Genomic DNA, 27,048 nt, shown 5'->3' with positions numbered 1-27,048 from the left:
ATTTTGCTGTTGGTGTGTCAATAGCCCTTTCAATCGCCTTTCATTTGTTGGTGAGAGTGGAAGGGGTTGTACACGCCGCACTCGGCGGAAAGGAAAGGTGCAAAGGTGGAGACGCAAAGAAGCGGCTCCTTTCGGCGGTGTGCAGTTAGGCACCCCCTGGAAATATTGCTGGACCCCTGCACTTTCTTTGGCTGCGATTACCTTACGGCACGTCATATACGCATTCGGAAATGGGGTGCACACCCGCGGCTGGAGATTCGCAGAGCTTAGCTTGCCTAATTACTTCCAAGCACTACCCTGTGCCTTTGTTGTCGGCTGTATATCATGGCGACTGGGCCATCGCCTGGTTGGCTATCACGATCGCTAATGCAGAACCGCTACACGTAAGAGTATGCAACTGCGAATGTGCCCTCTCCCCAGCAACGTGTGCGCAACGCAGCTATAACCTTCGAACGGTGGCACACGAGAAAGTGGAATGAGCTGGAAAAAAAAAATCAGCACGCGTATAATTAGTTTTTAATTTTAATTTTAATTGGTTTTGGGGGAAAGGAAATGGCGCAGTATCTGTCTCATATATCGGTGGACACCTGAACCGCGCCGAAAGGGAAGGGTAAAGGAGGGAGTGAAAGAAGAAAGAGGTGCCGTAGTGGAGGGCTCCAGAATAATTTCGACCACCTGGGGATATTTAACGTGCACTGACATCGCACAGCACACGGGCGCCTTAGCGTTTTTCCTCCATAAAAACGCAGCCGCCGCGGTCGGGTAAAGCGATAGAGCAGAACTCCATTCTTGCGCTTCCCAATCTGGGTGAACGTGGCGCGCGCTCACTCGGCTGAAATTAGAAACTCGCTCGGTGTGTGTGTGCGTAAACGATCCGGAGGAAAAGAAAAGAGAGAGAATCGGGTTTGCGCCCGTTCCAAGCGACGCTTCGCCCGAGGCGACGACCGCTGCCATCGAGCGCATGTACACGAGAAAGCCGCGTTTATTTCTGCCGCATCCCCAAGGACATCTCTGCGGGACCTTGAGCGCAACTTGTCCGCTTATTTTTTGGCCCGCTTGGGAAAAACGAACATTCGCCGCTGCTCGGCATCAGGAGCGTCTCCCTCGGCGATAGGAAGAAGCCGCATACGATTGTCCTTGACTCGTATAAAATTCGAATTCCTCGGCGCGAACGGGTGCAGATAGAAATCTCGAGCAGCGCCGTCGCCTTAACGGTTCCCACAGTATACGCGCAGTAGTCGCCGGTGGATGTAGCAAAGCCAGCTTCGTCGTTGATCGGTAAAAACAACCTTTCGCTGTTGAAACACTCGCTGACACGCCCGCTGTCGCGCCATCGCAGAGATTATCGCCGCAGAGATGTGCTCATCGCTGCGGCATCGCTGCGCGCTTCAGCGCGTGAATCAAAGGTGCGGCTGTATTTGGGTGCGTGCACTCCGATACTAGTGAGAAGTAATGCACTCTGAGCATTACAATTTTGTCTTGCTCCTTCGCACTCTTCCAGAGTCTGCCTGCGGGTGTGAACGTTCGGTGAAAGGTTGAGAAACCTCTCGCCTTTGCAGCGGCTTGCATAACATTTCTGGGCTACTTTTCATCGCGGCATGAGTGCATTTGTACAAAGCCGAGCCGTTTATTACGCGTTTATTATGGAGGCAAAACGCTAAGGCGCCCGTGTGCTGTGCGATGGCAGTTCACGTTAAAGATCCCCAGGCGGTCGAGATTATTCCGGAGCCCTCCACTACGGCACCTCTTTCTTCCTTTCTTCTTTCGCTCCCTCCTTTATCCCTTCTTGTACGGCGCGGTTCAGGTGTCCGCCGATATATGAGACAGATACAGCGCCATTTCCTTTCCCCAAAAACCAATTATTATTATTATTATTATTATTATTATTATTATTATTATTATTATTATTATTATTATTATTATTATTATTATTATTATTATTATTATTATTATTATTATGCGCCTCAAATAGTTTACGTTTTTCGCTTCCTTCTCTGGACGTGTGTGAATGAGAGAAAACGATCGTTCCAGCATTCCTCTGTATTTATGCCTACCTCTCCATCTCAGTAGCCATGCTCTCACAAAAGGGCAACATATATACGACGCAAAATTTCCGCGCAGCGCTGGCCTTAATTTCTCGTTTCATTGCTTTCTAAAGTGCGTGATTTAAATGTTGCACTCATTTGCACTGCTATATCTCGGAATTAGTGCATGGCACAGCGATTTTCTGATTTTTCACGTGAACGCTGAAGCCCTCAGACACCGTAATTCAGACTATAAGCGTGCAGTGGTCGTTTTGTTCGAAATCAGTGCGGTGCAAATAGTTTCTTTTCGTCACCTGCCGCACTTAGTATATACGTTAAAACGTTCAATGAAGTTACCCTGGCGTAAGGATTTTTATCCCCTTGAATTAATTTCCTTGCAGATCTCAAGTACGTTTTTATTTTTATTTTATTCACCACTTGGGCTGCGTATTAACAAACTACAATATATCGATAACGGTTAATACTAATCGTGTATACTACTGACGACCTTGCCGCTTATTTCAGCAACGGCATCTAGGAAGAAAAAAAGCAGTAACTCATGCTACAAACGGGAACATAGCATAATGCTTGGCGAAAATTAAAAATATCCAATATTGTGGTGAGAATCAATTCGTTCCGAGCTTTCTCACCCGCCGCGGTGGCTCAGTGGTTAGGGCGCTCGACTACTGATCCGGAGTTCCCGGGTTCGAACCCGACCGCGGCGGCTGTGTTTTTATGGTGGAAAAACGCTAAGGCGCACGTGTGCTGTGCGATGTCAGTGCACGTTAAAGATCCCCAGGTGGTCGAAATTATTCCGGAGCCCTCCACTTCGGGCACCTCTTTCTTTCTTCTTTCACTCCCTCCTTCATCCCTTCCCATACGGCGCGGTTCAGGTGTCCAACGATATATGGGACAGATACTGCGCCATTTCCTTTCCCCAAAAAACCAATTATTATTATTATTATAAGACGTGCGAAGCTGTTCGCATTCGTCCTCGTTCATAACTCGTGGCTCAACCAGATGAGCCAAACGGAGGACATATATAAAGCGCCTGTCCAACAACTCTATCCACATGAGCCCTGTTTCGCTTCATTCCTTACTGTGAACACTCGTGCTGCTCGAGGCGCTGTGTGAGCCTCCATTGTGTTTTTTTCTTCTTCGGAGCGCGATTGGCGTTTTTACGAAGTGCATACGGCTTTCCCATAAGTGGACGGGGACAGCTATTTTCCTCACTTCCACTCACTCATTCATTCCAGCTCTGTTAAGTTAGAACTGCTACAGGTTGGGACCACGCGAGCTATAGCGCCACCGGTCTTGCCGGGTTATGTCGAATGAAGCGTGTTTTGTTCATTCATGAGGACGCGGCATCGGACTGCCACACACTCCGACGCCGCAAGCGGTTAGTACGGTGCAGCGAGACACTTGTTCTAGGTGTAACGCACGGGGTCTAAGTGGAAAAGGAAAGAAGTACGAGGCACACTTAGCCGAACCTTAAAACTTTAAACGTTTTACGTCTCTACCGAATCAATCATCTACGAAGAGCCTTTCAAACTGAAAAGAAATCGTGTTGCCTATTCAACTGTAGCCATGTGGCCAAAATGAAAGTCAGCTCGGATCATCGATAGCCAACTGTGTGGTTTTGACTTCGCCCCCAACCAGGACGAATTCAACCTCAGAGCTTGCTCGCGAAAAGGCGAACTGATTTCTCACGGTAGTCAAGTGGAAACTGGCGTGGATCTATTCACTCTGCAAATGTGGTTCGCTTAATGTCTTCCAAACTACAATGTATTTACTTTGCTTGTACTGCGTACGCCCCCAAGTCCCTTCGGTATTCATCTTGCGAGCGATGCCTCCCGCGTCGCAGCTTCCTTGACCCATTCTTCGCGTTGAGCTCCTCTTCTGCCGCCTTCTTGGTTTCGCTTTGTGGCATGAATGCCCCGACAGTCGGTTCGATTTCATCGACCACGTACATCTCTTAACCTAACGTACGCGCTGTGCGCAGTACAATTGCGGCTGACGGAAATTTTTTGACTGGTTGCGAAATGTCGCCTCGCTCTCAATCTGAAGGAGATTCAACGTCCGGAACATTGCACGCGCTCGGGTTGGCGGCTGCGTTTTTATGGAGGCAAAACGCTAAGGCACCCGTGTGCTGTGCGATGTCAGTGCACGTTCAAGATCCCCAGGTGCTCGAAATTATTCCGGAGCCCTCCACTACGGCACCTCTCTCTTCCTTTCTTCTTTCACTCCCTCTTTTATCCCTTCCCTTACGGCGCGGTTCAGGTGTCCGCCGAGATGCGAGACAGATACTGCGCTATTTTCTTTTCCCCAAAACCAATTATTATTATTATTATTAAGCATTGCACGCGCAGAAAAAGAACAAGAACAAAGAGACGTTCACGTAATACGAATTTCAGCGTCAGCTGTGAAAGGGGTTCATGTCCTGTGAAAGCAACCTGCATGTGCAAGGCATTCATGGCCATGCGTTAACGGCTTAATGGGTTACATGACGCACTAACGGGTCGCACGACAATAAACGAGTCACATGACCACCGGTGATGGCGTCATTCATTGTGGACGACGTAATCTCCGAACAAGAAGTCTTTAAGAGCTGAAGCTTTTTGCAAAAAGTGCACGTATTGATCTCTTGCAACGCATGCTTGCCGCGCAGGATGTGTAATACCAGAGAGTGAAAAGTATACACGCACAGAAAACCAGGGAAAGATTGCAATAATGCTGCAGTCAAGGGCGTGAACAGGATGGATAGGAATAGTTAGGGAGGAATGTGAGAGAGCCTTGCGGAACGTAGCGTTAATGGAAAGTTGCTTTCGACAGAGGTGGTCAGCACCAGTCGTTGTGACATCATGCATCGGTGCTTTGGGAATTTTAACGCGACAGCCTTTAGGAGCTCGTGTTGCAGAAAAGCCGGTGTCGTCGGCGTCTTTAGCCGTGAGCGAAAAATAACGCATCTCGGTGGACACCTGAACCGCGCAGTAAGGGAAGGAATTTTCCTTCCCTTACGGTGCGGTACGGGTGTCCAGCGAGAATTGTGAGACAGGCGTCATTTGATTTCCTTAAAACCAATTTTCATTTCAAGTTCTCTTACGGCCCGGTTCGGGTGTCCACCGAGGCGAAGCTTAAGCGTCCTCCAAATTTTCCTTCCTTCACTCCCTCCTAAATTTCTCTTTTCGAAGGAGCAATGTCACCTTTCCTCCAAAGCGCGCGGCTTCGTCTGCCTTCGTTCACCGGCTTGCGCGATTCACGACCGCGATGCACCACCGTAAATGTGTATTTGTGTGCCCTCAATTTCCGCAATTAAAAATTTTCCGCCACACGTCCGGGGGGTGAGTTCCGCCAGGGCCTATTTTGCGCGAGCCGCGAGAAGCGAAATGGTGACGTCTTGACGCGTAACCAGGCCGGCACAGCTGCGCGTGTTCTCCTGTAGGGCTGGAAGCGCGTAGATCTCATTAGATTCGGATGCAGGCGTTCAGTAATGCCGAGAGGGTTTCATACCGCATGAACGCGACAGAAGTCGTGTAGTTGACTATAGGCACCTTTTTAGCTGCTACGCTAGCCTTTGCGTTTTCTCGTTTTCTTGCGATGTGGTCACGTTCCCCCATTGGGACAACACATTTCCATTTCAAATTATCAGCGACGAACTTTTCTTGAACTACATATAATTTCGGCGTAGCTTTACATTGTAGACGTGTATGGTTGTGTTTGGGAATGAGCGATCATTACAAATCTGTTTCACCGTGGGGAAATACCTAAAGGTTTGACCAATATTGCAGTTTTTTCATGCCTCATGTGATCTGAAGCCACCACCTCTCACGTCCAGCCATCGTTTGGTTGTAGGAACGGAAACCGAGCATGCATGAGAGATGAAAAAAAATATCGCTGCGGTTCAACTACTGCTGCACCTGGTTAGAGAGCGAAAGCTGTGGTGTATGAATGAATGAATGAATGAATGAATGAATGAATGAATGAATGAATGAATGAATGAATGAATGAATGAATGAATGAATGAGAACTTCATTGTCAACCGAGAAGGAGCCCCCAAATCCCCGGTCTCGGCACGCAGGCCTGAGACGCGTATAGGGGATGCTCCGCAGACTAAGGACTATATTGAAGTGGTGTATATCGGGCAGGTAGACGCGGCTGGGCCTCTGTAATGTTGAGTGCGTTCCGCACACTGGATAGGCGACGCGCCCACCCTGGCGGTTATCGCGAGAGGTTGGTCACCCAATGAACGCTGAGGCCTATTGCTGCAGTGGCGCGTGTCTGCCACAACGGTGTCAGCGCTAATGTATATATGCAGCCCACACCTCTCTCCCTACCGCCACGTAGCCGCGGAATAGGCGTCCACTGCCCCAGGGAGCCAGTTATGCGCCTTTGTACACAAAGGACGCCGACCGTATATAAAAAAAATTAAAATTGTGTTGACCGACATGTGGGACAGATTCTGCGCCATTTCCTTTTTAAAACAATTATAAACCAATTATTTTAGAAAGGAAATGGCGCAGAATCTGTCTCACATATCGGCCAACACCTGAACCGCGCCGTAAGGGGAGGGATAAAAGAGGGAGTGAAAGAAGAAAGGAAGAAAGACTCGGGTGTCGTAGTGGAGGGCTCCAGAATAATTTCGACCGCCTGGGGATCTTAAACGTGTACTCACATCGCACTGCACACGGGCGCCTTAGCGTTTCGCCTCCATCGAGACGCAGCCGCCGCCACGGTCGGTTTCGAACCCGGGAACTCCGGATCAGTAGCCGAGCGCCCTAACTACTGAGCCACCGCGGCGGGTGCGATGGATGGAAACAACTTAGGCGAAGCTTAAGCGTCCTCAAATTTTTTTTTTCGTGCTGGCACCGTGATCACAATGATGGCGGTCGCAGTGTGGTCAATGGTAGTGCCAGCTGCACGCGTGAGCAAAAGTGAACGGACAAAAACAGCGCGCTGCTTTTGTCTGCTCACATTTGCTCATCTGTGCCTGTTGGTAAACTTGCACCCTTCTTCCGAAGATAGAAAAACGACGGTCCACTTGGACCAAAAGGCCATGCTTAAGCGAACGAACCAGTCTTGGAGTCACACCTTGTTCTTCACATTTCGTGAGGAAAGTATTCCTTGGTTTAATAAGCATTGCTAAAAAGATTATAAATGAGTCATGTTAGGTGCATGATACGAAGAAATGCGTAGTGCAACCAGGACAAGGGCTTTCTTGGTGCACTGAGCTGGTCATCTGGACTATGTAAGGTTCTGTAAGGCATCCACAATCGGGGAGAAGCCATCTGCGTGCACCGTACAGGAAAGGCAAAGCCAAAGTAGGTTTCGACCGAATGCTTCCTTTGCCGCCTTCTGCATATAGGGTTGCGTCTGGCTGACAGCAATACACTTTCGTACTCTCAATGGGTGGACAGCCAGAATTATGCAAAAATGATACACCCAACGTTTTGCCACAAGCGTTGTGTAATCAGCGAAGCATCTCTGTCGAACTGTGCCATGCCCTTGCCACCGCCCCGCCGCCTCGTTGAAAATTCGCGTCTGATCAGATATGAGCGCAGAGAAATGACATTCTGAATATGCATCGCGACAAAATGCAAAGGTGGCCAGATTTGTATTGCATTTCGTAGGCGCTGAACGCAGTTATATGGATACATGGCCAATGTCTCGCTGGCCTCCTCCTCATGGCACGCCGAACACACAAGGCTCCAGGGAGTCAGACGTGCACGCAAAGCAGCTCTGCGGCCGTTTTATGTCAGACCCTTGTCTCTTCAGCGAACCATGTCTCCCCAGTTATCACAAGTGCGGTGGTGTAATATAGCGGACAGTACACTGTCGGCATCAAAGGCCTGGAATGGAACATGCGAAGGAGTGTGTCGTTAAGTCGTCACTCTGCCTGGTGTGCAAGCCATTTGACTCCTGCTGTACAGGCCATCCGAACACGAACCAGCGGTCCTGGTGGAATGGCCACGCCGCCGGGGGAGCTACGCACCGAAAAAGTGCACCGTAAGCTGGGTGCACTGCCCCTCCAGGATGTCCTGCTCCGCTTGAAAGTCGGACATGACGAGCCAGTCGCTCGCGTTCAGCAGGGTCCGCATGTGGTCCATGAAGGCGCCGCTGCAAAGAGAAACAACACGCTGAAGGAGAATGTCTGCACGTGGCCCGCCTGAGCCTCCGTTGGCCGCACAAGCGCTGTAGCTTGTGGCCCAGTGCGACTAGCGGACGACTTCGGCAGGCCTGTCGAGGCACGTTGCCATCGTCAGCGTGAATACGTCTGGTCACAAGCAACTGGAAGCACCGAACGAAAAGAAAAAAAGGGCGTCTGGCCACAGCACATAGTAGTAAGAAAAGAGTGGTGAGAACAACGGCCAGCCTCCGCAAGCCAAACTCCGAGGAAGTCGTTCTCTTTTTTTTCTTTTTTTTAATTCATCGCTGGAAAGGCCGGCACAAACCGTCCCTCATAGCCTGAGCCGCTTTGGGACGTTGAGCATCTTAAACAAACAAACATGCTGCACTAATATTTTTTGTGAGTGAGCTTGAAAATAGTCACATGACGCTCCTATATTTTCCATCGTCTATAAGCATGCAGCCAGTAACACTACAAGGCAAGGACACACACACACATATGCGACAGCAGAAGGGAAGTGCTCAATGCCAAGCGCATACCTTCGCCCCATGTGCTACACTTCGCTTAATATAACGAAACAAAAAGTCCAGAAAGCTACCAGAAATATAAATGGGACAGTAAAAGGACTCTGGACAACTTTGATGCTTAGGTAGCTTTGAAGGTGTTTGCCGCTTTAGGTCTAGTGGAGGGTGCTTAATGGATGCCGTGCCATTTCAGACATGGTCTCCTCAATCCCCCAGTACTAATCAGTGGCAGCAATGACCATGTCCGTGATTGTGAAGTGTGTTCTGACGGAGCCTGAAGCTGTCAACAGGCACTGGACTGCTTCCGCATTTCAGTGCATATTTGATGTCAGTTAATCACGCCGTTGGTACGATTTTAAGGCAAACGATGTTCATTGCAAAAATGTTCCTGCCAACGCTTCTTGTGGCAACCATTATCGACGTTCAAAACAGTGCGAGCTGTCAGGCACTGATTGCGTTCATGATTTAGTCGAAATGGTTCGAAATGGAAACGAAACGGTAGCGAATACTTCGAAACCTGGAAGCGGCGGACACACCAGCGTTTCATGCCTTTTTGTTTGTTTGTTTCCTTGCTTTTCTGTTATGAGTCTGCCACATATTCATATATCTTTTGCCAAAACTATTATTATTTCAAAGCATCGTAATCTCTAGAACGAGCTTCGCTAAATTTCATGCACGGTTATTACGCCACAAGCTCTCAGGAGAAGTGCTCCCGCCTGCCGCTCTCGAGAACGCGCGATGACGTAGAACTGCGCGACGAGAAAGCGGCCGCCCCAGAGGACGTTGCCAAAGACTTGTCTTTCAGCAGCGCGCCTTGCATGCGGCGCTGGCGAGGCGCTCCCGTTTCGGCCTGCGGCTTGCCTGGCCTCTCCGCGCTCCGCCTTCCCGCGGTTGAAAGGAGAGGGCGCCCAATTAGGGCGACCCCTCCGCGCTGAACAATCAAGTTCCTTACCTGAAAGCTGCAGAAGAATTACTCTTGAAGGCGCGGGGCTTTTGTCTAAACACGCAGGGCGGCACGCGCCCCCACTGCTGCCGCGACTATACGCGTCTGCACGTGAACGCGGCACTGGAGGGAAAGGGCGGTGCCATTTAGCTGGGAAACAGCGTCTGTGCTAAGCGGCTGTGCACTTAAGTTCAAAGATGTAGGTTGCGCCTCGCTGCACGTTGTGTCGCTGGCACAGTGTTCCGTTTAATCCCGGTTCGTTTGTCCGTGCACCCACCAACCGGACTTTACGAAAGCGGACAAGAAAACGTACAGCCGACAAAAGACACCCGCTGCCTCCGTTACAGGCGACTCTTCTGGGACGCAGGACGGAGGTGTGGTTAATTTCGTGCTCGTGCAAGAGTCACGGTTGCCAGATGGAAGGCCTCGACTCTTCACAGATGCGGAGCTCCCATCGACTGCGCTCACCTGCGGACATTTGTAGTATGCGGCGGTGGGTTAGCACATTCCTTGCAGCTTAGAGTCAACCAGAGAATGAGCCAGCGGAAGCTGCGTTAGCGTTGTAGTGAACATGCCTGCTTTCATATTTGAAGCAAACGTCACTTTTAGGGAAAAAAGTAGGCCTCTTAAGGGAAAGGAAGTATAGTTTATGAATCTCTCGAACCAGTTCCGGAGAAACGTATTATAAAATTTGCGGTCTATTGCGTGCTACGCCTAGACTACCCCACTGAACGAGTGCATTGTTGCGATGCTTAGACAACGAGCAGTCAGTGTGCACCTGTTTCGTTGTGCACATCTTCGGCACCGTCGCCCAGGACGGCGACCAAGTGTTCTCGGGGTTTCGAGGCTGGCTGCGCCTTTCACTTGACGCTTCCTCGAACGCCGAACCGCGCTGGAAGCGTGTCGAATTGTTTGGCAACGTCTAACAACATTTGTAAGCGTGTGACGGCATCGGCCGCGAGTCTATCCCGAGTATCCCGATAGTCATTATTAACAAGGCCGCCAAAACATTAGGTTTTCTGAAGCGTAACTTTTATCAGACTAACCAACAAACAAAACTTCTAGCTTATATATCCCTTGTCCGGTCCCAACTTGAATACGCTTCCATTATCTGACACCCTCATCAAGCTTGCTTCGTACACTCCATTCAATCACTTCACAGTGAAGTAGCCAGGTTTATTGCCCACGATTATTCATTTCGAACCAGTGTAAATAGCCTTAAGCAACAATTCAGCTTATTGCGCCTCCAAACCAGGAGACGAAATTCCCGCCTATCGCTCATGCACAAACTATATCATATATCATGCTGCTTCCCACATATATTCTTGTTTAGACCACCCATTTAAAATCAGCGCCATATTCGCACGCACAAATTTGCTCAAATATTCACCTGTGTTACTTGGCATCTCCCAATGGAACAGTTTGCCTGCAGATGCCGCCTCCATATCTGACCACGCAACATTCCTCAAAGCTCTGGAGAGAATAGAATGCTAAGCTGTTTTGATTGATTTGTTGTTATTGCTTTAGTGTTTCTGACTGTATTCACTGTTGTATTGCTCTCCAGGCCAGGTATTCTTTCATAGCTTTGTGAAATCAGTTAAAACTATATATCTATTGTATAAACACTGAGGTTTATAAAATGATTTTACGTTCTTCCTACACTTTTTTTCCCTGTAATCTATTCTATGGGTACCTTGTAAGTGCGATTTTTGATTATGTGCATGTACAAGCAATGTTGTTTTGTTGCATAATCCCCCCCTCACCCCTATGTAATGCCCGAAAGGGCCCTTAGGGTAAATAAATGAAATGAAATGAAACAAGTGACAGCGAAGGTGGCACATTGCACGGGGTGGCGTGGGTTTTCGGGGGCCGCAGCAGATGCGGCTCTCGAAAAACTCTGCGGACAAAGAGATGTGAAAGGGTAACCGTCAAGTACATTCCCGCGTTAGTAAACACTTCCAGAAGGACGAAACGAAACAACCAGGACGTTGCGTTTCATCTCTCTGGATACCCTGTCACAAGTCCACGGGCAAGCATTTGAGCTTTGCGGCCAACAGCAATCAATCAGCCTGCTTTGTTTTGTTTTTGTTCTTTTTTCTCTGACACTTGACAGCTGAAATACGTAGCGCTCTCTCGGCGTTTTTATGCGTAGTTCACAACGCGCGCTTCGTGATTGGAGGCTTCGATCCCGAGCCTCTGCCGAAGAGGACATGCACGAAAGGCTACTCTCCTCAGCCAACTCAATGCTAGGGCAATGCGAGACCTTTCAACGCTGTCTCGCACGAAATGCGAAAACAGCCCTACATCGCAAATCATCTCGTCTACCGCGTAGCCGCAAACGAATAAAAAGTTGCACAAATGCACAAGAAAAAACGCGTACGATCGCTTCCTCTCCGCGCCCACGCGTTCAACCTACGTACGAGATAATATTTATTTAGCAGACAATGGAAATCTAAAAACAAATGACAAAATGCTTGCGATCGCTGCAGCTCCCACGCGCCCTGCTACTACTATACTATATGTTTGACAATACAGCAGACGTGGCTATAGAAGCACTAAGACAACGGCATTTTTTTTAAACAATTATTCAAGAAAAGCTGCGTGTGTAGATTTTGACTTTCAACACAAGGGGCTTACGCAAACCTCACTACAAAGCGGATGACTTTCTTCACTCGACGCCATTGTTAAGGCCGCTCAGCTTTTACGCGTCTGTCAATTCTTACGGCGAGGCATAGCATCGTTGGCGCAGGACGTAGTATCTAAAGGTCGATTAATCATGTCGCCTTCGAGAGTGCTTTATGGAGTAACCCGCGGAGAAAACAAACGGATGACACGCCGCAAGCCGTGACAACTCATACTTGGTGCCATTGATGCGTCACGTCTGCATTTAAGTGTATGAAGACGAAACAAGTCTGTCTGTAATAGGCATAAGTGCACGTATGCAAGCAAAAGAGTTGCTCAATTGCTTCGTCGGGCTTTGAGCTATGGGAAGCCATGCGTCGTCACAGTTTATGCATTCTTTATATGCTGATAATACGATCGAGCTTGCTTTTGTTTTAGCATCAGTTACGAGGTTTGACTTTTTGACGCCCCCCCCCCCCCCCCACCCGAAAAAAAAAGAGACTCCACTGGGGAGCATACACCTAAGTGCCGGAGTCATAAATACTGTATACCGTACCGTATCGCCTTTCTGGTGATGGACATTGGCATGCTTTCTGCAATATGAGGAATTATTACAGTTCCCCGCGGTATGAAGTTGGAATGAAACAGGCAGCCGCACTTCCCAACTCTGAGGCGCATACGTATACAGGTCGCATATTCTCTGGTTGTAGCTGCAGGGTTGTGTACACCACCCCCGCGATCATGACTCTCCTGCCTGATAGGTGGTTGTTACTGAAACGCAGAACACGAGAGACAAAACAGGGGGAAAAAATAATAATTGGTTTTTGGGGAAAGGAAATGGCGCAGTATCTGTCTCATATATCGTTGGACACCTGAACCGCGCCGTAAGAGAAGGGATAAAGGAGGGAGTAAAAGAAGAAAGGAAAAGAGAGGTGCCGTAGTGGAGGACTCCGGAATAATTTCGACCACCTGGGGATCTTTAACGTGCACTGACATCGCACAGCACACGCGTGCCGCCGCGGTCGGGTTCGAACCCGGGAACTCCGGATCAGTAAGGAAAAAATTGAAAATTGGTTTTTGGGAAAAGGAAATGGCGCAGTATCTGTCTCGCATCAATTCTCCCTTTTCGACAAGGGGCGCAGATGCGCCTTCAATGACGTCATCGCTCTTTTTTAATTAAAAATAAAAAAGAAGAATTGAAATACAGCGCAAACGATTAAATCTGATTAGGCGATACTATAGGTTTTCCTCTGAAAGTAAAGGGGCACTGAATATGATTCTGGCGGTGGCGTTACGTAAAAGGCAAATAAAGAACACGCACGCGCGATACGATTTCTTGTTCGCATAAAGATCTCCCATCCGTTCTTAGACTTAAGGACGCACTGCTGCCGATGGATAGTTCAGGCGGCAGAGCCTGTCTCAGCGCACACTGTACGCAAGTCCTTTGTATTCTGAAAACGCCTCGTCTGCTGTTGTCGCTCGCAGACAGGAACAGAAGGAAAGAGCTGCGCACAGTTGCCGCGTCGATGGCGTTTTTCCATCGACCTCAATTCGCACTGCGCAGCTCACTGTAGTCGAGCGCGCAGAGTGTCCAAGTGCGCTTCGTCGTGTTGCATGCGCATGACTGTCCACGAGGACAGCCGGCAGGGACATCGAACGGCGGCGCTCGACAAGGTGAGTGAGCACACCCGCCGTCATAAGTTTGTAGAACGTGGAGAAGAAATTTAATTTCTTCGCTCACATTGCCTTCCACAAACTTTTCACTGCAGGTGTAGCGCATAGCCCATTGGGCCCCGAAAATCCTACGCATTCTTCGATGCACGGTGGGCAGTTGAGTTGCAATCGCGACGGTATCTTGAGCCTTGTCAAACCCGTCACGCTTCCCGATCGCTGCACACTCAATTGGTGCCCTACATTTCACTCATGAACGTGGCCGACATCGCCTTTTTACAACAAATTAGAAACGTGTATTATTCAATAAAACCAACGAATCGCGACTAGATCCAGCTAGCGAAACGGTGGAGGTTTCTGGATGAAAAATAACCTCAATGACCTTCTATAGCACCTTGACAGACCCATCTTATGCCTTGCAAGAGTGGCAGATCGGGCTAGTTGGTATTTTTCCATAATGCGATACAGCGCGAATAAAGACGGGGACGAAGCGAGACAAGCGAGACATGGCAAGTCCTCGAAATAAAAAAAATGAAAATACACAAAAACGTTATCGCTTTGTTGAAAAGTCCAAAGAAAAACGCGTGAAATACGGGGCAAATGGTCAGTTCCGTCATCATTATCAGCCAGGATTTTTTTTCGGTGGGAGGGAGAGGGGGGGGGGGGTAATTTTTTTTTTGGTACGGGGGCCCGAGGGCCTCGGAGCAAAGCCACCCTCGGGGTGGCGAAGGTTGCAATAAAGGTTAATCGGAGGCAGAAAAGAAGGTTAATTGGAGGCAGGCTGCCTCCAATTAACCTTTTCCTCTTCCAGCTGCAACCATCTTATCCCCTCTAGCATCCTAATCTCATCCGCCCACGTGACTTAGCCGCCTCCTGCTACGTATGCCTTCTCTTATATTTCCTTCGCATTACATGCCCATTTGTTCTTCTTGATTTCAACCAGGATATCATTAACTCGAGTTTATTCCCTCGCTCACTGTGCTCTTTTACCTGTCGCCTAAGTGACACCTATCGTTTTCCTTTCCATAGCCCGCCGCTTTACCTTGTCCGTTCTCGATATCGCTCTTCTCTGTACTTCATCTATCTTCGCCTTGTCCTTTTTATTTCTGCAGGCTTAATATAGTAGATAGCAATTAACGCGGTCGTCACCACATTTTCCCCCCTTTATTTTAGTTTACTTCGTTTATGAATAAACCACTACCACTGTCACATGCCCTCAATTTAAGCTCGCGTCTTACCGTTAGCCTCCAGGTTTCCGCCTCACAGGTGAGCACTGGCAGTATACAATTATTATGCTTTTTTCTTGAGGGATTGGTAAACTGCGATTCATTATCTGAGAGTACTAATGTCAAACACACCCCGCTCCATTCTTATTCTCCTTTACTTCATTCTCACGGTCCGGATCTGCGCTCACTATCTGCCTCAGGTAGATCTATTCCCACAGCAGAACGTTCCAATGCTTCGCTGCATTTTGTAAGCTGCTTTTCCCTTCCGAGACTGTTGAACATTAGTTTTCTTTACAATATTTTTGAGGCCCTCCGTTCTGCTTTGCCTGTCTAGGTCCTCGATCATGCTTTACAATTCGGCCCCTTTAGTAAGGCAATATGCCATAAGCAAATCGAATATTGCTGAGGAATTCTTCATTAGCTTTTATCCCCAACTCTTCTCAATCCAATTCTCTAGAATCCAGTTCCAAACACGCAGCGAATATTCCTGGAGAGATCATGTCTCCTTGTATAACGCCCCTCCTGACTGGTATTTTATCACTTTCCCCGTGAAGGACAAGAATCGTTTTTGCTCGTCCCGGCGCCTTCCGGCGTTGTCCAGAATAATCCTGACTGGCTGGCGGGCAATGACGTCAGCAGTGATGTCATCAGGCCAATGCCTTGACGTCACGTCTGGAGTGACGTGACGTCACCGTACCAAGCTCTTCTATATGAAGCCTCCACCTGCCAACCGTGGTATGGTTGTAAAGAGCATAGCTCGGAAGCGAAACTTGGGTCTTGCACCGGTCACTTTCAGCAACTTTGCTGAAAGTGACAGGTGTTTCGCTTCCGAGTTTCGCTTCCGAGTTTCGCTTCCGAGTTTCGTTCCCGAGTTTCGCTTCCGAGCGATGCCTTAGGCCTCGACAACTGTGCTATCGCACTGCCTCCAATTAGGTTTCCTGGTGTTTTTTTCCCAGTACCTTTTACAAATGCCTCTTCTTCACCCAGGTTACATGACGGCTGAGGTTTAGACTGAGTCAAGCGCTTTCTGGCAATCTGCGAAGGATAAAGGTTGGTTATAGCTTGCTGTGCATTTCTCGATCACCTGATTGACGGTGTGGATGTTGTCTACTGTCGAGTAGCATTTGCGAAAACCAGCCTGGTCCTTTGGCTGACTGAAGTGTAGCGCTACTCTATTAGCGATTACCTAGTGAATACCTTACAAGAAACATACAGCAAGCTGACTGGTCTGCAATTTTTCGAGTCCTCGCAATTCCATTTCTTATGAAAGCGTTCCTCCAAGATTCCGGTACACTCGAAGCCCTGAGGCACTGCGTATACAGGGTGGCAAATTTTTCGAACACCATGTCCCCACCGTCTTTCGATAAGAAGTACTTGCAACTGGGCTTGTTGGTGCATATTCGTGAAAGACATAAGAGTGCAAACTGGCAACACGGACGAGGAAGGGAACAGGACATCTCGGTTACCTGACCCTCACCTGCCACTTTTTCCCTTGCATTGCTGGTAGGTTTTCTGTCGTTCCTCTTTCGTTACTGGCGCGTTGTCCACTTCCTCCACAACACTGCATCCGACATTAGGCTCTTGAGTATTTGGGCTGCTGCTGTACAGATCTGCGTAGAATTTCTCGGCTGATTTAACTGTCTTATTCATATTGGTCATGACATTGCCCTCCCTGTCTCAGTGCATACAACTGCCTTTCCGCATGCTTAATTTCCTCTCGATCTTTTTAGGCTATCTCCGTTATTGAGAGCATGCTCGCGGCCCTCTACATATTAGCCCGTTAATTAACTCTGACAGTTCTGCCGCTTCTATTCTAATATGGGGTTAGAGGCTTTCATGCTTTGGCGTTTCTTAATCAGATCTTTTGACTCCTGAGAGATCTTGCCAGTATCTTGTTTACCCACTTTTACAGCCTGCCTCAATTTCGCATTCCGTAATTATATTTGTAAGATTATCACTCATCGCTTGTACGCCGAGGTTGTCTTCTTCGATTAAAGCGGAATATCTGTTCTCGAGAAAGATCCTCAATTCCTTTACTTCCCCGCTTACCGCTAACTCGTTTATGTGCTTCTTCCTTACTAGTTCCCTCCGTTCCCTGTTCAAATCTAGACTGATTCTGGGCGTCACCATCCCGTGGTCGCTACCAGACATCTTGCCTAGCACCTTTACATCGTGCATGATGCCAGCATGGGCGCACAATATGAAGTGCATTTCATTTTTAGTCTCGCCGTTCAGACTCTTCAAACTCCCCTTCCGGATCCTGCGTCTTTAGGAGGCCGTCATCCTAAGACAGATACAGACCGGGTCACTCCTCGCCCCGGCAGTGCTACACGTACTTCACCCAGACCTCTATCCGAGCGATGTGTGCAATGTTTGTGCAGCTGGTCCGGCGGACCAATGGCACATCATGTGGGACTGTGCCAGGTTCCCGACCGAGTCTACCTCCAGGATATACCCGCCCGAACTTCAAAGTGCAGTGCAGTCTGCAGACAAGGACATTCAACTATGGGCCGTCCAGCAGGCCCGGGGTGCGCTCGAAAAGCACAAGCCTCACGACCCACCACAAACGGGCCGAACGGGGGTAGTGCAGAGGAGGGCATAACCCCGGGTCGACGCTTGGCCAACGTCACGACGCGTCAAACCGTCGGTTGCCGGCATTTTCAATAAAGTTTTTCCTACCTACCTACCTTCCGGATCCCCCGTTTGCTGATGATTATGTGCTGTGTTGGGTTTCATAGCACATAGGCGACTAAAGCTATCATGAGCATGATGATTATCGTATACCATTTCGTCCTACGAACTCTACTAACAGTTCATCTGCTATTCCTATAACAGATGCCGTAGTCCCATACTGCCGGCAGCCTGCCAGGTTTTTGCCTACCTTTTCATTGAACTGTACAGCGTTCTTACTCCACTCAGTCCCGATTTCAGGTCTTCGTACACTCTAAACACAAAGGAGTAAAAAAAGGAGTAATCTCTATAGCGCACTCCCTTGCTAAAGGACAGCTTACTCCCTTTCTACTAACATGTATACGCGTGCTCGTGTCTATAGGTGCAGAACCTTTCAACCACCTCGTCATCGTGACTGAAGGTAAGTGCGCAGACACCGAAGAGCTGAAGCGTCGAACGTCAGCGCAGTGTTGAGCCCCTCCGTCCTCTATCGTGTCTTCCCCAATTCCTTATATTCGCAAAAATGATTAGAGTGGAATATCAGCAACAAGGCTGAAGTAAGAGGGACATTTCGTCGTTTGGCTATCCGGTGCACCGAGAGAGCACGTTATCCACCCGTGAAGCAGAGCGGCAGACGTGTTATGACGGGCTACCGTATGCTGTATAAATTTCGGTGGCATGCACCACGTTCTCGCTGGTATTTGCGGCAGTGTGTCCAGCCCCCGGTGTCACGACACGCCGGTTGGTCTGAACAGGTACTGCAGCGCTGGTTTTGTTCGAAAGATAACAACCAAAAGGAAAATAACAGACGTTTGTCGACCGGCGGAAGCCGTTGCTCGTTTCTCGGACATCTGGTCTAGAGCCGGAGGAAATAAGGATATAGCGACCACTGACAGGTAATAACGACAGCGGGGATAGTAAGAAAGGATAGCGGGGTTAACATTCAGAACTGGGCAAGAAGGAACTCCAGACAGGGTCGCGACCAAGGGGAGGACGAGCTGTCGCGGGCTCGTCTGACCGAGGTTGTTTCCGTGTCTGTTGTTCCTTGCCGCGGCTTTCGCGGCACTTTGGTGCGTGCTTGATCAAAGACAACGGGAAAGGAGGGGTTCGCGAGGCCCCAGCGCAGGGATGCTTGCATTCCTCTGGCGGCAAAGGCACGTCAAAGCATTGCAAGAGCACCCGAACGCTGGCCAAACCCAAGAGCTCAAGCACCCTGAGCAAACCTCAGCCGGACTTCCACGGTGCAGTAAATGCGGTGCACACGCGTATGCGCTTCATCTTCAGCACGGTGCTTACCTCGAGAACCCGGGGAACTTGCGCACCGAGACGTGGCGCACCAGGTGAATGTCCAGCTTGATGTTGGCGCAGGCCTTGCGCAGCATTGAGCCATCCTTGGCGAACACGATGATGGAGCGGCCCAGCACTGCGTGAACAGTCGACTCTTCAGCTCCTGGGTGTCTCGTGGGGCGCCGGAACCTCCCCACATTTAGACAACATTAGGTACGCCTCGGTGAAGATTGTGTTGTAGCTTTCTTTCCGGGGAGCGTAGTCGTTCGCTGGGAAGTATAGCCATGTCGCGTGGTACCCTACCGGGATGGGCCTTTAGCGCTAGAGGCTCACTGATATGAAAAGGTGGGACACGTCGATGCTGAAAGAAGAGATCTGCTTGACGACTGAGCCCGGTTTTTATGGCCCATCGGCTCTTGTGGAAAAATTCAGTCGCGAGTGACCTTGCCCCGCCTTAATATTTTCTCGTCCTTTTGCCAAAGCTTTGTTCGTCGCGGTACGCTTTTGAATTTAAGTGCGACTGACCTCTTGTTTCTTACTGGAGTCAACGTAGACCTAGCTCTGACGGCAGATTAAGACAAACTGGGCCTGCGATGGTCGTGCATAAGCAAGCAAAGCGTTCGCCGAGAACTCAACTCTTGGCCCATTCTGCACGATGCCGTTTACAGACTGAAAGGAAATCGAGAGAATGACCGAGGCGAACTGTTGCGAGCAAAGCGAGAAGTCGCCTGTTTAAGCAACCCACAACATTATGATATTGTTTTTCGTGTGTCCAGTGCATATTCGTACACCGTGATCCAGTGCCACTGGCAACGGCCACACTTTCTGTACTGTGGGTATTGATAACACTCCTCCCTCCTCAACACACACAGGAAAAAACAAACAGAAATACACTACACAGCATTGTTGAGGGCAACGCTGCTGTTTGGTGGCGCGTCCACGTTTCCAGACATATACTCCCGCACCAGGCGCCACAGGTGAGCGAAAAGAGTGCGAAGGAATTCACACCTGAGAAGTTCCCGACCAGGGGCAGGTTGGTGTCGGTGTAGATGGCGGGGCCCGTGCCGATGCTGAGCGGCCCCAGCTTCCCCGACAGGTCGCCCATCTCGCACCGCAGCGGCGTCCGGGGGCTGCACTCGGTGTGGTAGCTGTCCTGCGCACCGTGCGCCCACTCGACGCGTGAGCGCTGCTCGGGACAGAGACTCGCCGCACGTGGTGTATACATACCTTGTCCGACTGGGCCAGGTAGGGATTCCAGCGGTAGCCGGCGGCGATGCAGCGTGCCTTCTCGCTCTTCTCCAGGGCATCGTGCGCCACCTGGTTCACGTACGCGGCCCAGTGGTGGCCCTTAGTCTGCCGAAAAACGCGCCACGGAGCACTGAGGGCCTCACTGCTGCGTCTTTGCGAACCACCTTCTCCCAGTCTTTTGTTTTTAACAACAGGGTTTCAAGCAGGAAAGAGGTTTCGTTTCTTTGAGCCGCAGAGACAAAAATTCCCTAGACTTTTCCGTACCAAGAAAGCAGCGATAGCTGTCCCGAAAAATTCCGTGGAAGACGCCAAGGATAATATAGTCAACTTTTGTCATGCCAAATTGGCTTCGTCAACTAGCCGTAAGCCGGGCTGAACTACATCATTCCTTCTTTTCGGATCTCAGAGCTACAAGAGGTACGTATACATGTACAATATGAAAACGAACAGCTTATTTGCAAAGCCCCGCCGCGGTGGCTCAGTGGTTAGGGCGCTCGACTACTGATCCGGAGTTCCCGGGTTCGAACCCGACCGCGGCGGCTGCGTTTTTATGGAGGAAAAACGCTAAGGCGCCCGTGTGCTGTGCGATGTCAGTGCACGTTAAAGATCCCCAGGTGGTCGAAATTATTCCGGAGCCCTCCACTACGGCACCTCTTTCTTCTTTCACTCCCTCCTTTACCCTTCCCTTACGGCGCGGTTCAGGTGTCCAACGATATATAAGACAGATACTGCGCCATTTCCTTTACCCAATAATTAATAATAATTAATAATTGGTTTTTGGTGGAATGGAAATGGCGCAGTATCTGTCTCATATATCGTTGGACACCTGAACCGCGCCGTAAGGGAAGGGATAAAGGAGGCAGTGAAAGAAGATAGGAACGAATAGGTCCGTAGTGGAGGGCTCCGGAATAATTTCGACCACCTGGGGATCTTTAACGTGCACTGACATCGCACGGCACACGGGCGCCTTAGCGTTTTTCCTCCATAAAAACGCAGCCGCCGCGGTCGGGTTCGAACCCGGGAACTCCGGATCAGTAGTCGAGCGCCCTAACCACTGAGCCACCGCGGCGGGGCTTCCTTTACCCAAAAAAAAACAATTATTATTATTATTATTTACAAAAAAAATCAACATTTACCAGCAGGTCTCAGTGACAGGCGAACTTTTTGCCTTACTTTATGAATTCTCCCCTTCAATTTTTGTCAAGTTTGATTCAAAAGTAAAGACAGATTCGGTGCCCGAGTGCGGAACGAGGGTTCACTTTCATTTTTCTCGTACCTGTCCACCTGAACAGCGCCGCGAGGGCAGGGATAAAAGGGGTCCCTGTGTTCTGTTCCTACAGACGAGTCAAAAGCGCGCTCTTTAGACTGTTTCGAACTTCAGAACACTTGCGCTACCGCTTGCTCTGCGCATGCGCACATTACAGTCGAACGAGCAATGTGCCGATGCGCATGCTTTTCTTCCAGGTTTCAAAGGTATATACCGCACGCGGGACAGTAACCAAACAATTATTAATTGTTGGCTAAATGCTAAGCATTTAAAGCACGCGTTAGCTGTACTCTTCTATAAGGATGCGACCAACACTCGTGCTGCCGGCATGCGCCCTGTTAGGAGCGAGGACCCAAGGGTGTCAGCAGCGTGTGACCTAATGCCACGCATTTGGCCAAGTCTACGTCTTTCTTGTATAACAAAATGCAAAAAAAGTAGGCCCCTCTACCACCGTCTTGTTCCTTGACGCTTTTTACCTTTCGTGCTCTTGCTTCAAGCACGTCCTCGACGTGTGGTGCATTGTCCGGTTATGTTTTCGTTTTTTTTTCGTTTCATACTCGGCCAATTTGCACGCGGTGTACAGCGGAGAACACGCGTCACGTTGACTGCACCTGGTGCCAAAGACAGACCAAACGCTGACTCGCCTGGTTGCGGTTGTACTTGCCCGGATGACGCAAGTCCACCAGGATGAACGTGTCGCTCGTTCCGCCGTCCTTGTACTCGAGCTGCCTCTGGATGGAGGAGAAAGGCGCGCTGTTCAGACCATCGCCGCGGGGCGCGCTCAAAGTGCCGCTTCTCACCAGCCTCACGTAGCCGTGCAGCGCGGACTCCGGGTGGTCGAAGGTGGCGATGGCCACGAGCTCGCGCCCCTGGCGGGGCTCCATCTCGGGCAGGATGGTGCCGCAGACCGAGCGGCGCTCGCCCATCTGAATGACCACCGACTTGCCCACCACGCTGGCGTTGCCGAAAAGCTGGAGCTCGGCGTCGAGGGCCTTGAGCGACTCGTCGCCCTTGCCGGCCAGGTCCCCGTAGCGGCTGCTCAGCTCCACCGCGGCGCCCTGAGCGTCGCGCACCGCCTTGCAGGGAAAGCGCTGCTCCAGCGGCACCGGCAGCGCGTGCACGCGGTACGCGCTGGCGCGGCCGCCCAGTCCTCGCAGGCGCACCTCGACGCGCACGCTGTCCTCGGGGCTGTCCTGGACCCAGGCCATGTGGCCCAGCACGCCCTGCTCCCCGGGCAGCCAGCGGCGCACGGCCGCCGACATGGGATGCAGCGGCAGCAGCGAGGCGCACGCCAGCCGGTCGCCCCGGTGCGGCGGAGCGCCGCTGTCGTGCAGCACCAGCGAGCGCTGCAGCACGCTGTGCGGGCCCGACAGCGGAAGGTGCAGGTCCGTGTAGAAGAAGTACTTGGGGAACGTCGGCTTGGCGCCCTTGGCCGTGAGCGCGCCCACGGGGCAGAGCAGCGGGTGCGGGCAGGGTCCCGAGCCCACCTTGAGCGGGTCGAACACGTCGCCGGCGCTCACGCATCGCGCCGTCCAGTTGTAGAAGTCGCGGCCCGGCCGGCGCTCGTGCACTTGCAGCTTGTATTGCGTGGTGTCGTTGAAGCCGTACGGGTCCATCTTGATGAGCACCGCAGTCTCGGACTGTTGGTCGTTGGCGTCCTGGCGCAGGAACACATGGCCGGAGACTGGGTAGTGGAAGGTGGCCTTGCCCACCACTGTGGGCCCGGGGAAGCCGATGCGGGCGCACTCGGCGGGGCTGTCCTCGCCGCGCGACACGGAGATCCAGCGGCCGACGATCCGCCGGGGCCCGAACAGCGAGAGCTGCGGCTCCAGCGAGACGGGCGCGAACAGCTGCACGGCTGGCGAGCCCCGCAGCGGGCCTTCACAGTACGGCGCCGGGTGGAGGGCGAAGCTCGCACCCAGCAAGCCCTGGGCGCGCACCAGCGTCGGCTGGACGGGACTCTGCTGCGTGAAGCTCAGCTGGCCGCCGCGCGGGAGCTTCGCGTGCACCGTGCGCGCCTCGAGAACGCGCAGCGGCGCGCAGGCGGCGAACGCCATGGTAGCTTCTTCGCGCAGCGCCAGGAACAGCCGCCGGTGGCCCAGCGGCAGGTGCGTGTCCAGCACTGCGCGGCGTGACCCGCGCGGAGAGCCCACGTTCAGGGGCCCGTGCTTGGCGCTCAGGTCCCCCGCGCGACAGCGCTCGTGCGCGGCGCGGCTGCATCCTTCGCCGTCGGCGCGGTCCGGGTCGTAGACCATCTGCAGGAAGCGGCAGCCGGGCGCCGCGTCCAGCACGTCCGCCTCGAGCAGCTGCCAGGCGTAGCGCGATGAGCGTCCGCCCTGGAACAGCAGCACGGCCACAAGCGACGCGCTGGGCGCCTCGAGGAAGAGCACGCGGCCCGCGACGCGCGGTCCGGCGAACAGCGCCTCGGCCCAGTGCAGCGGGCCCTCTTCGTGCAGCAGGTTGGCGCAGGCCTGCGTTTTGCCCTGCTGCAGCAGCAGCGCGCGACCCCACACGCTGCCGGCGCCCTGCAGCTCCAGCTGGTCGTCCTCGAAGCTCAGCTCGGTGCCGTTCAGCTCGAGCGGCCCGTGGCGCCGTGACAGGTCGTGGCGCGCGCGCCCCAGGTCCGCGCACGGCGCCGACGCGTCGAATAGCGCCGGCATCTCGCGCACGCTCCAGCTGAACTCTCCTGGGGGTCCGACGAGCCGCACCGTGATGTTGACGCCGGACGGTGCGGCGGGGACAAGCCGAATCTCTCCCTGCACGCCTGCCATGTTGAAGGGGGCGTGCAGGCCGCGCGCACTCCCCGTGCACAGCATGAGCAGCAGCAGTAGCAGCAGCATCGTGGCTCGCTGCCTGGTGCAGTGGGAACAGGGTCACCTGTGCAGCCTGGTCGCCGGAGGGCTTCCCGCAGAAACGTCAGTCGCCGACATGGCTTCGGCGGGCCGCGTCATGCCTCTGGAGCGCACGAACGCGCGCGGCGGCTGGCGCACGGCGGAAACCGGTGCGGCGAGGGTGCGAAAAGAGGTCTGCCCCCTCCTCCGCCAACACGCTGGCCTCCGCGGGAGGAGGAATCCCGAGAAAGCGTGCCAGCGCCCGCGGGGTCTTTTTCCTCGCCACCTTCGGCACCCGGGCCTCGGTCGGTCAGCCCTTTCGCCACAGTTCACGGGGTCCCGCTACCACTCACTCCTCCGTGGCCTGAGGTGCGGGGCGTGGAACTTGAGAATTCCTTCCTGGAATGCTCTCACTTTCTCTCTATCGCAGTGCGGGCGCGTAAAGATCGCGGTTTTCTATGCTGAACTTTCATTCGTCCAGACGCGGCACTGTTGACATTCCCGGCCTCGTGACGTAGCCTCAGCTACCTGTTTTTAATCGTGGAACAGGCAGAATGGCGGGACAGGAAAAAATCACCGCTCGCTCTGAAAGTGCGAAAGCATTGTGTAACTACCACGGTTCCTTGTACATACGAAAGGAGCTTTCTATCGCTTGTCTTCCTTCGTATATCCTAGCGAGCCCCTGACCTACCCGACTGTTGTCTGCTCGTGTCGCGTTTCCTGGTACCCTTTTTTTTATTATTACGATAGTGTGCCTGCTGCCATAAAGTATTTACGAATATAGGTACACACTGGACTGGAAATATAGCTACAGTGGCCACGGTACTAGGCAAGCAAGCATCACGACGCGACCGTTGCGGTTTGAGATGGTCCGCTGCTAACAATCGGCATTTTATGCAGAAATGCATTTTTGGCCTCCACCTCAAACCGCCGCGGTGGCTCAGTGGTTAAGGCGCTCGACTACTGATCCGGAGTTCCCGGGTTCGAACCCGACCACGGCGGCTGCGTTTTTATGGAGGCAAAACGCCAAGGCACCCGTGTGCTGTGCGATGTCAGTGCACGTTAAAGATCCCCAGGTGGTCGAAATTATTCCGGAGCCCTCCAATACGGCACCTCTTCTTCCTTTCTTCTTTCACTCCCTCCTTTATCCCTTCCCTTACGGCGCGGTTCAGGTGTCCGCCGAGATGCGAGACAGATACAGCAGTTGAAAGCACGTGCGTAGAAAACTCGAATATAGCACAACAAGAACAGGTGATTCCGCAGATACTATGCCATATCTAAAAACTGACGTTCTTTTTTATGCATCACGATCGACGGGGTGCTAACACATGCACTCCCACTCTTACATATTCTGTGCGCTTCTATCAATTCGCGTGCGATCGTGTCTTTACTTTTGCAGATTACACTTGTTTCCAGAAGTTTTGCTCCACATGCCTTCTTTCTTCCTTCTTCTTCTTTCCAGCAATCCTTACAGTGAATCGGTAGATTTGACCCGGTCCCATTCTTTAATGACAGACTGTGTTCTCTCAAACGGTCATTAATACATCGCCCCGTTTGGCCGATGTAAGTTTTACCACACGTCAGTGGGATGCTATACACAACTCCAACCGCACAATCTACAAAAGGATTAGCATGTTTCATTTGGCAAACTTTATTCTTGTCCTTATCCGGGTCAGTCATTCGGCACAATGCGGCGAGTTTCCTGGGAGCAGAAAAAACCACTGGCACCTTGTACTAGGAAGCAACATGCTTAAGATTATGTGCAACTTTATGCGAATACGGGATCACAACTGGTCTAATTTTCTTTACGGAGGTTCCACTTTCGTCTCTTTTTTCTTTTCGTACTTTCTTCACCTTTTTTAGTAAAGCTTCGCTGACTGAGCTCAAGACCGAAGGTGGAAAGCCCGCCTGTTTCAGCTTCTGAATCAGGGCCTAAAAGCTTTCCTGCGCTTTGTGGCAACACGACTTCTTTAGAGAGGATTCCAGGCACATCATGGCGACGGCGCGCTTTACCGTTTTCGAATGCGTATAGCCGTACGGCAACAGTTCCTTGCGGGCACGGGGGCAATACTTCCAGCATGCGCTTTCGTCAGTAATGGTGATGTCAATATCTAAAAACTGCAAGCTATTTCCCTTCGGGAGCTCATAGGTAAAACCTAAGCATCCAGCGTGATTTTTTAAAATCAGCTAAAACTTCTTCCACGACCCGCTGGTAGGACAAAGATGATTGTTTCCTTAATACAATTAAAAAGTCGTCAACGTACCTAAAACTCTTCAAAACACTGCCGTCAACAAAAGCACCTGCCAAGGCTTTGTCAATACCCGCAAGAAAAATGTTGCACAGTATGGGTGCCACACACGAACCAATACATATTCCGTTCTTCTGCAACCCGATCCTGGAACGAGACAGTCGTGGAACCCAAGTAAAATTCTAAAAGTGTCAGGAAGTTATCTACTGAAATGCCCGCGGAATTTTGGAAGGCAATTGGGCCATTTTCCTCAATGCAGAGCGAAACAGCCGCCAGCAACTCTGGTTGTGGAACGGAGTAAAAAAGATCAACAACGTCAACTGAAAAGATATATCCGACGAACTCGTTGTTACTCAAAAATT

General features: G+C 51.3%; 1 protein-coding gene across 1 annotated transcript in view; it reads right to left on the bottom strand.

Moving 5' to 3' along the window:
* Positions 1 to 24,588, bottom strand: part of LOC144113050 (uncharacterized) — a 42,581-nt gene extending 17,993 nt beyond the window's left edge. Inside the window, exons 1-6 of the mRNA XM_077645943.1 lie at positions 22,407 to 24,588; positions 22,251 to 22,337; positions 20,319 to 20,444; positions 20,100 to 20,244; positions 19,101 to 19,227; positions 8,014 to 8,138 (exon numbers count right to left, since the gene is read on the bottom strand). Coding sequence (XP_077502069.1) covers positions 8,014 to 8,138; positions 19,101 to 19,227; positions 20,100 to 20,244; positions 20,319 to 20,444; positions 22,251 to 22,337; positions 22,407 to 24,446 — 2,650 coding nt within the window. The 5' untranslated portion in view covers positions 24,447 to 24,588. The remainder of the gene's footprint in view (positions 1 to 8,013; positions 8,139 to 19,100; positions 19,228 to 20,099; positions 20,245 to 20,318; positions 20,445 to 22,250; positions 22,338 to 22,406) is intronic.
* Between the last annotated feature and the right edge of the window lie 2,460 nt (positions 24,589 to 27,048).

This window comes from Amblyomma americanum, chromosome 1 (genome assembly GCF_052857255.1).
Source record: "Amblyomma americanum isolate KBUSLIRL-KWMA chromosome 1, ASM5285725v1, whole genome shotgun sequence".
NCBI lineage: Eukaryota > Metazoa > Arthropoda > Arachnida > Ixodida > Ixodidae > Amblyomma > Amblyomma americanum.
This window is presented reverse-complemented; position numbering and strand designations above follow the sequence as displayed.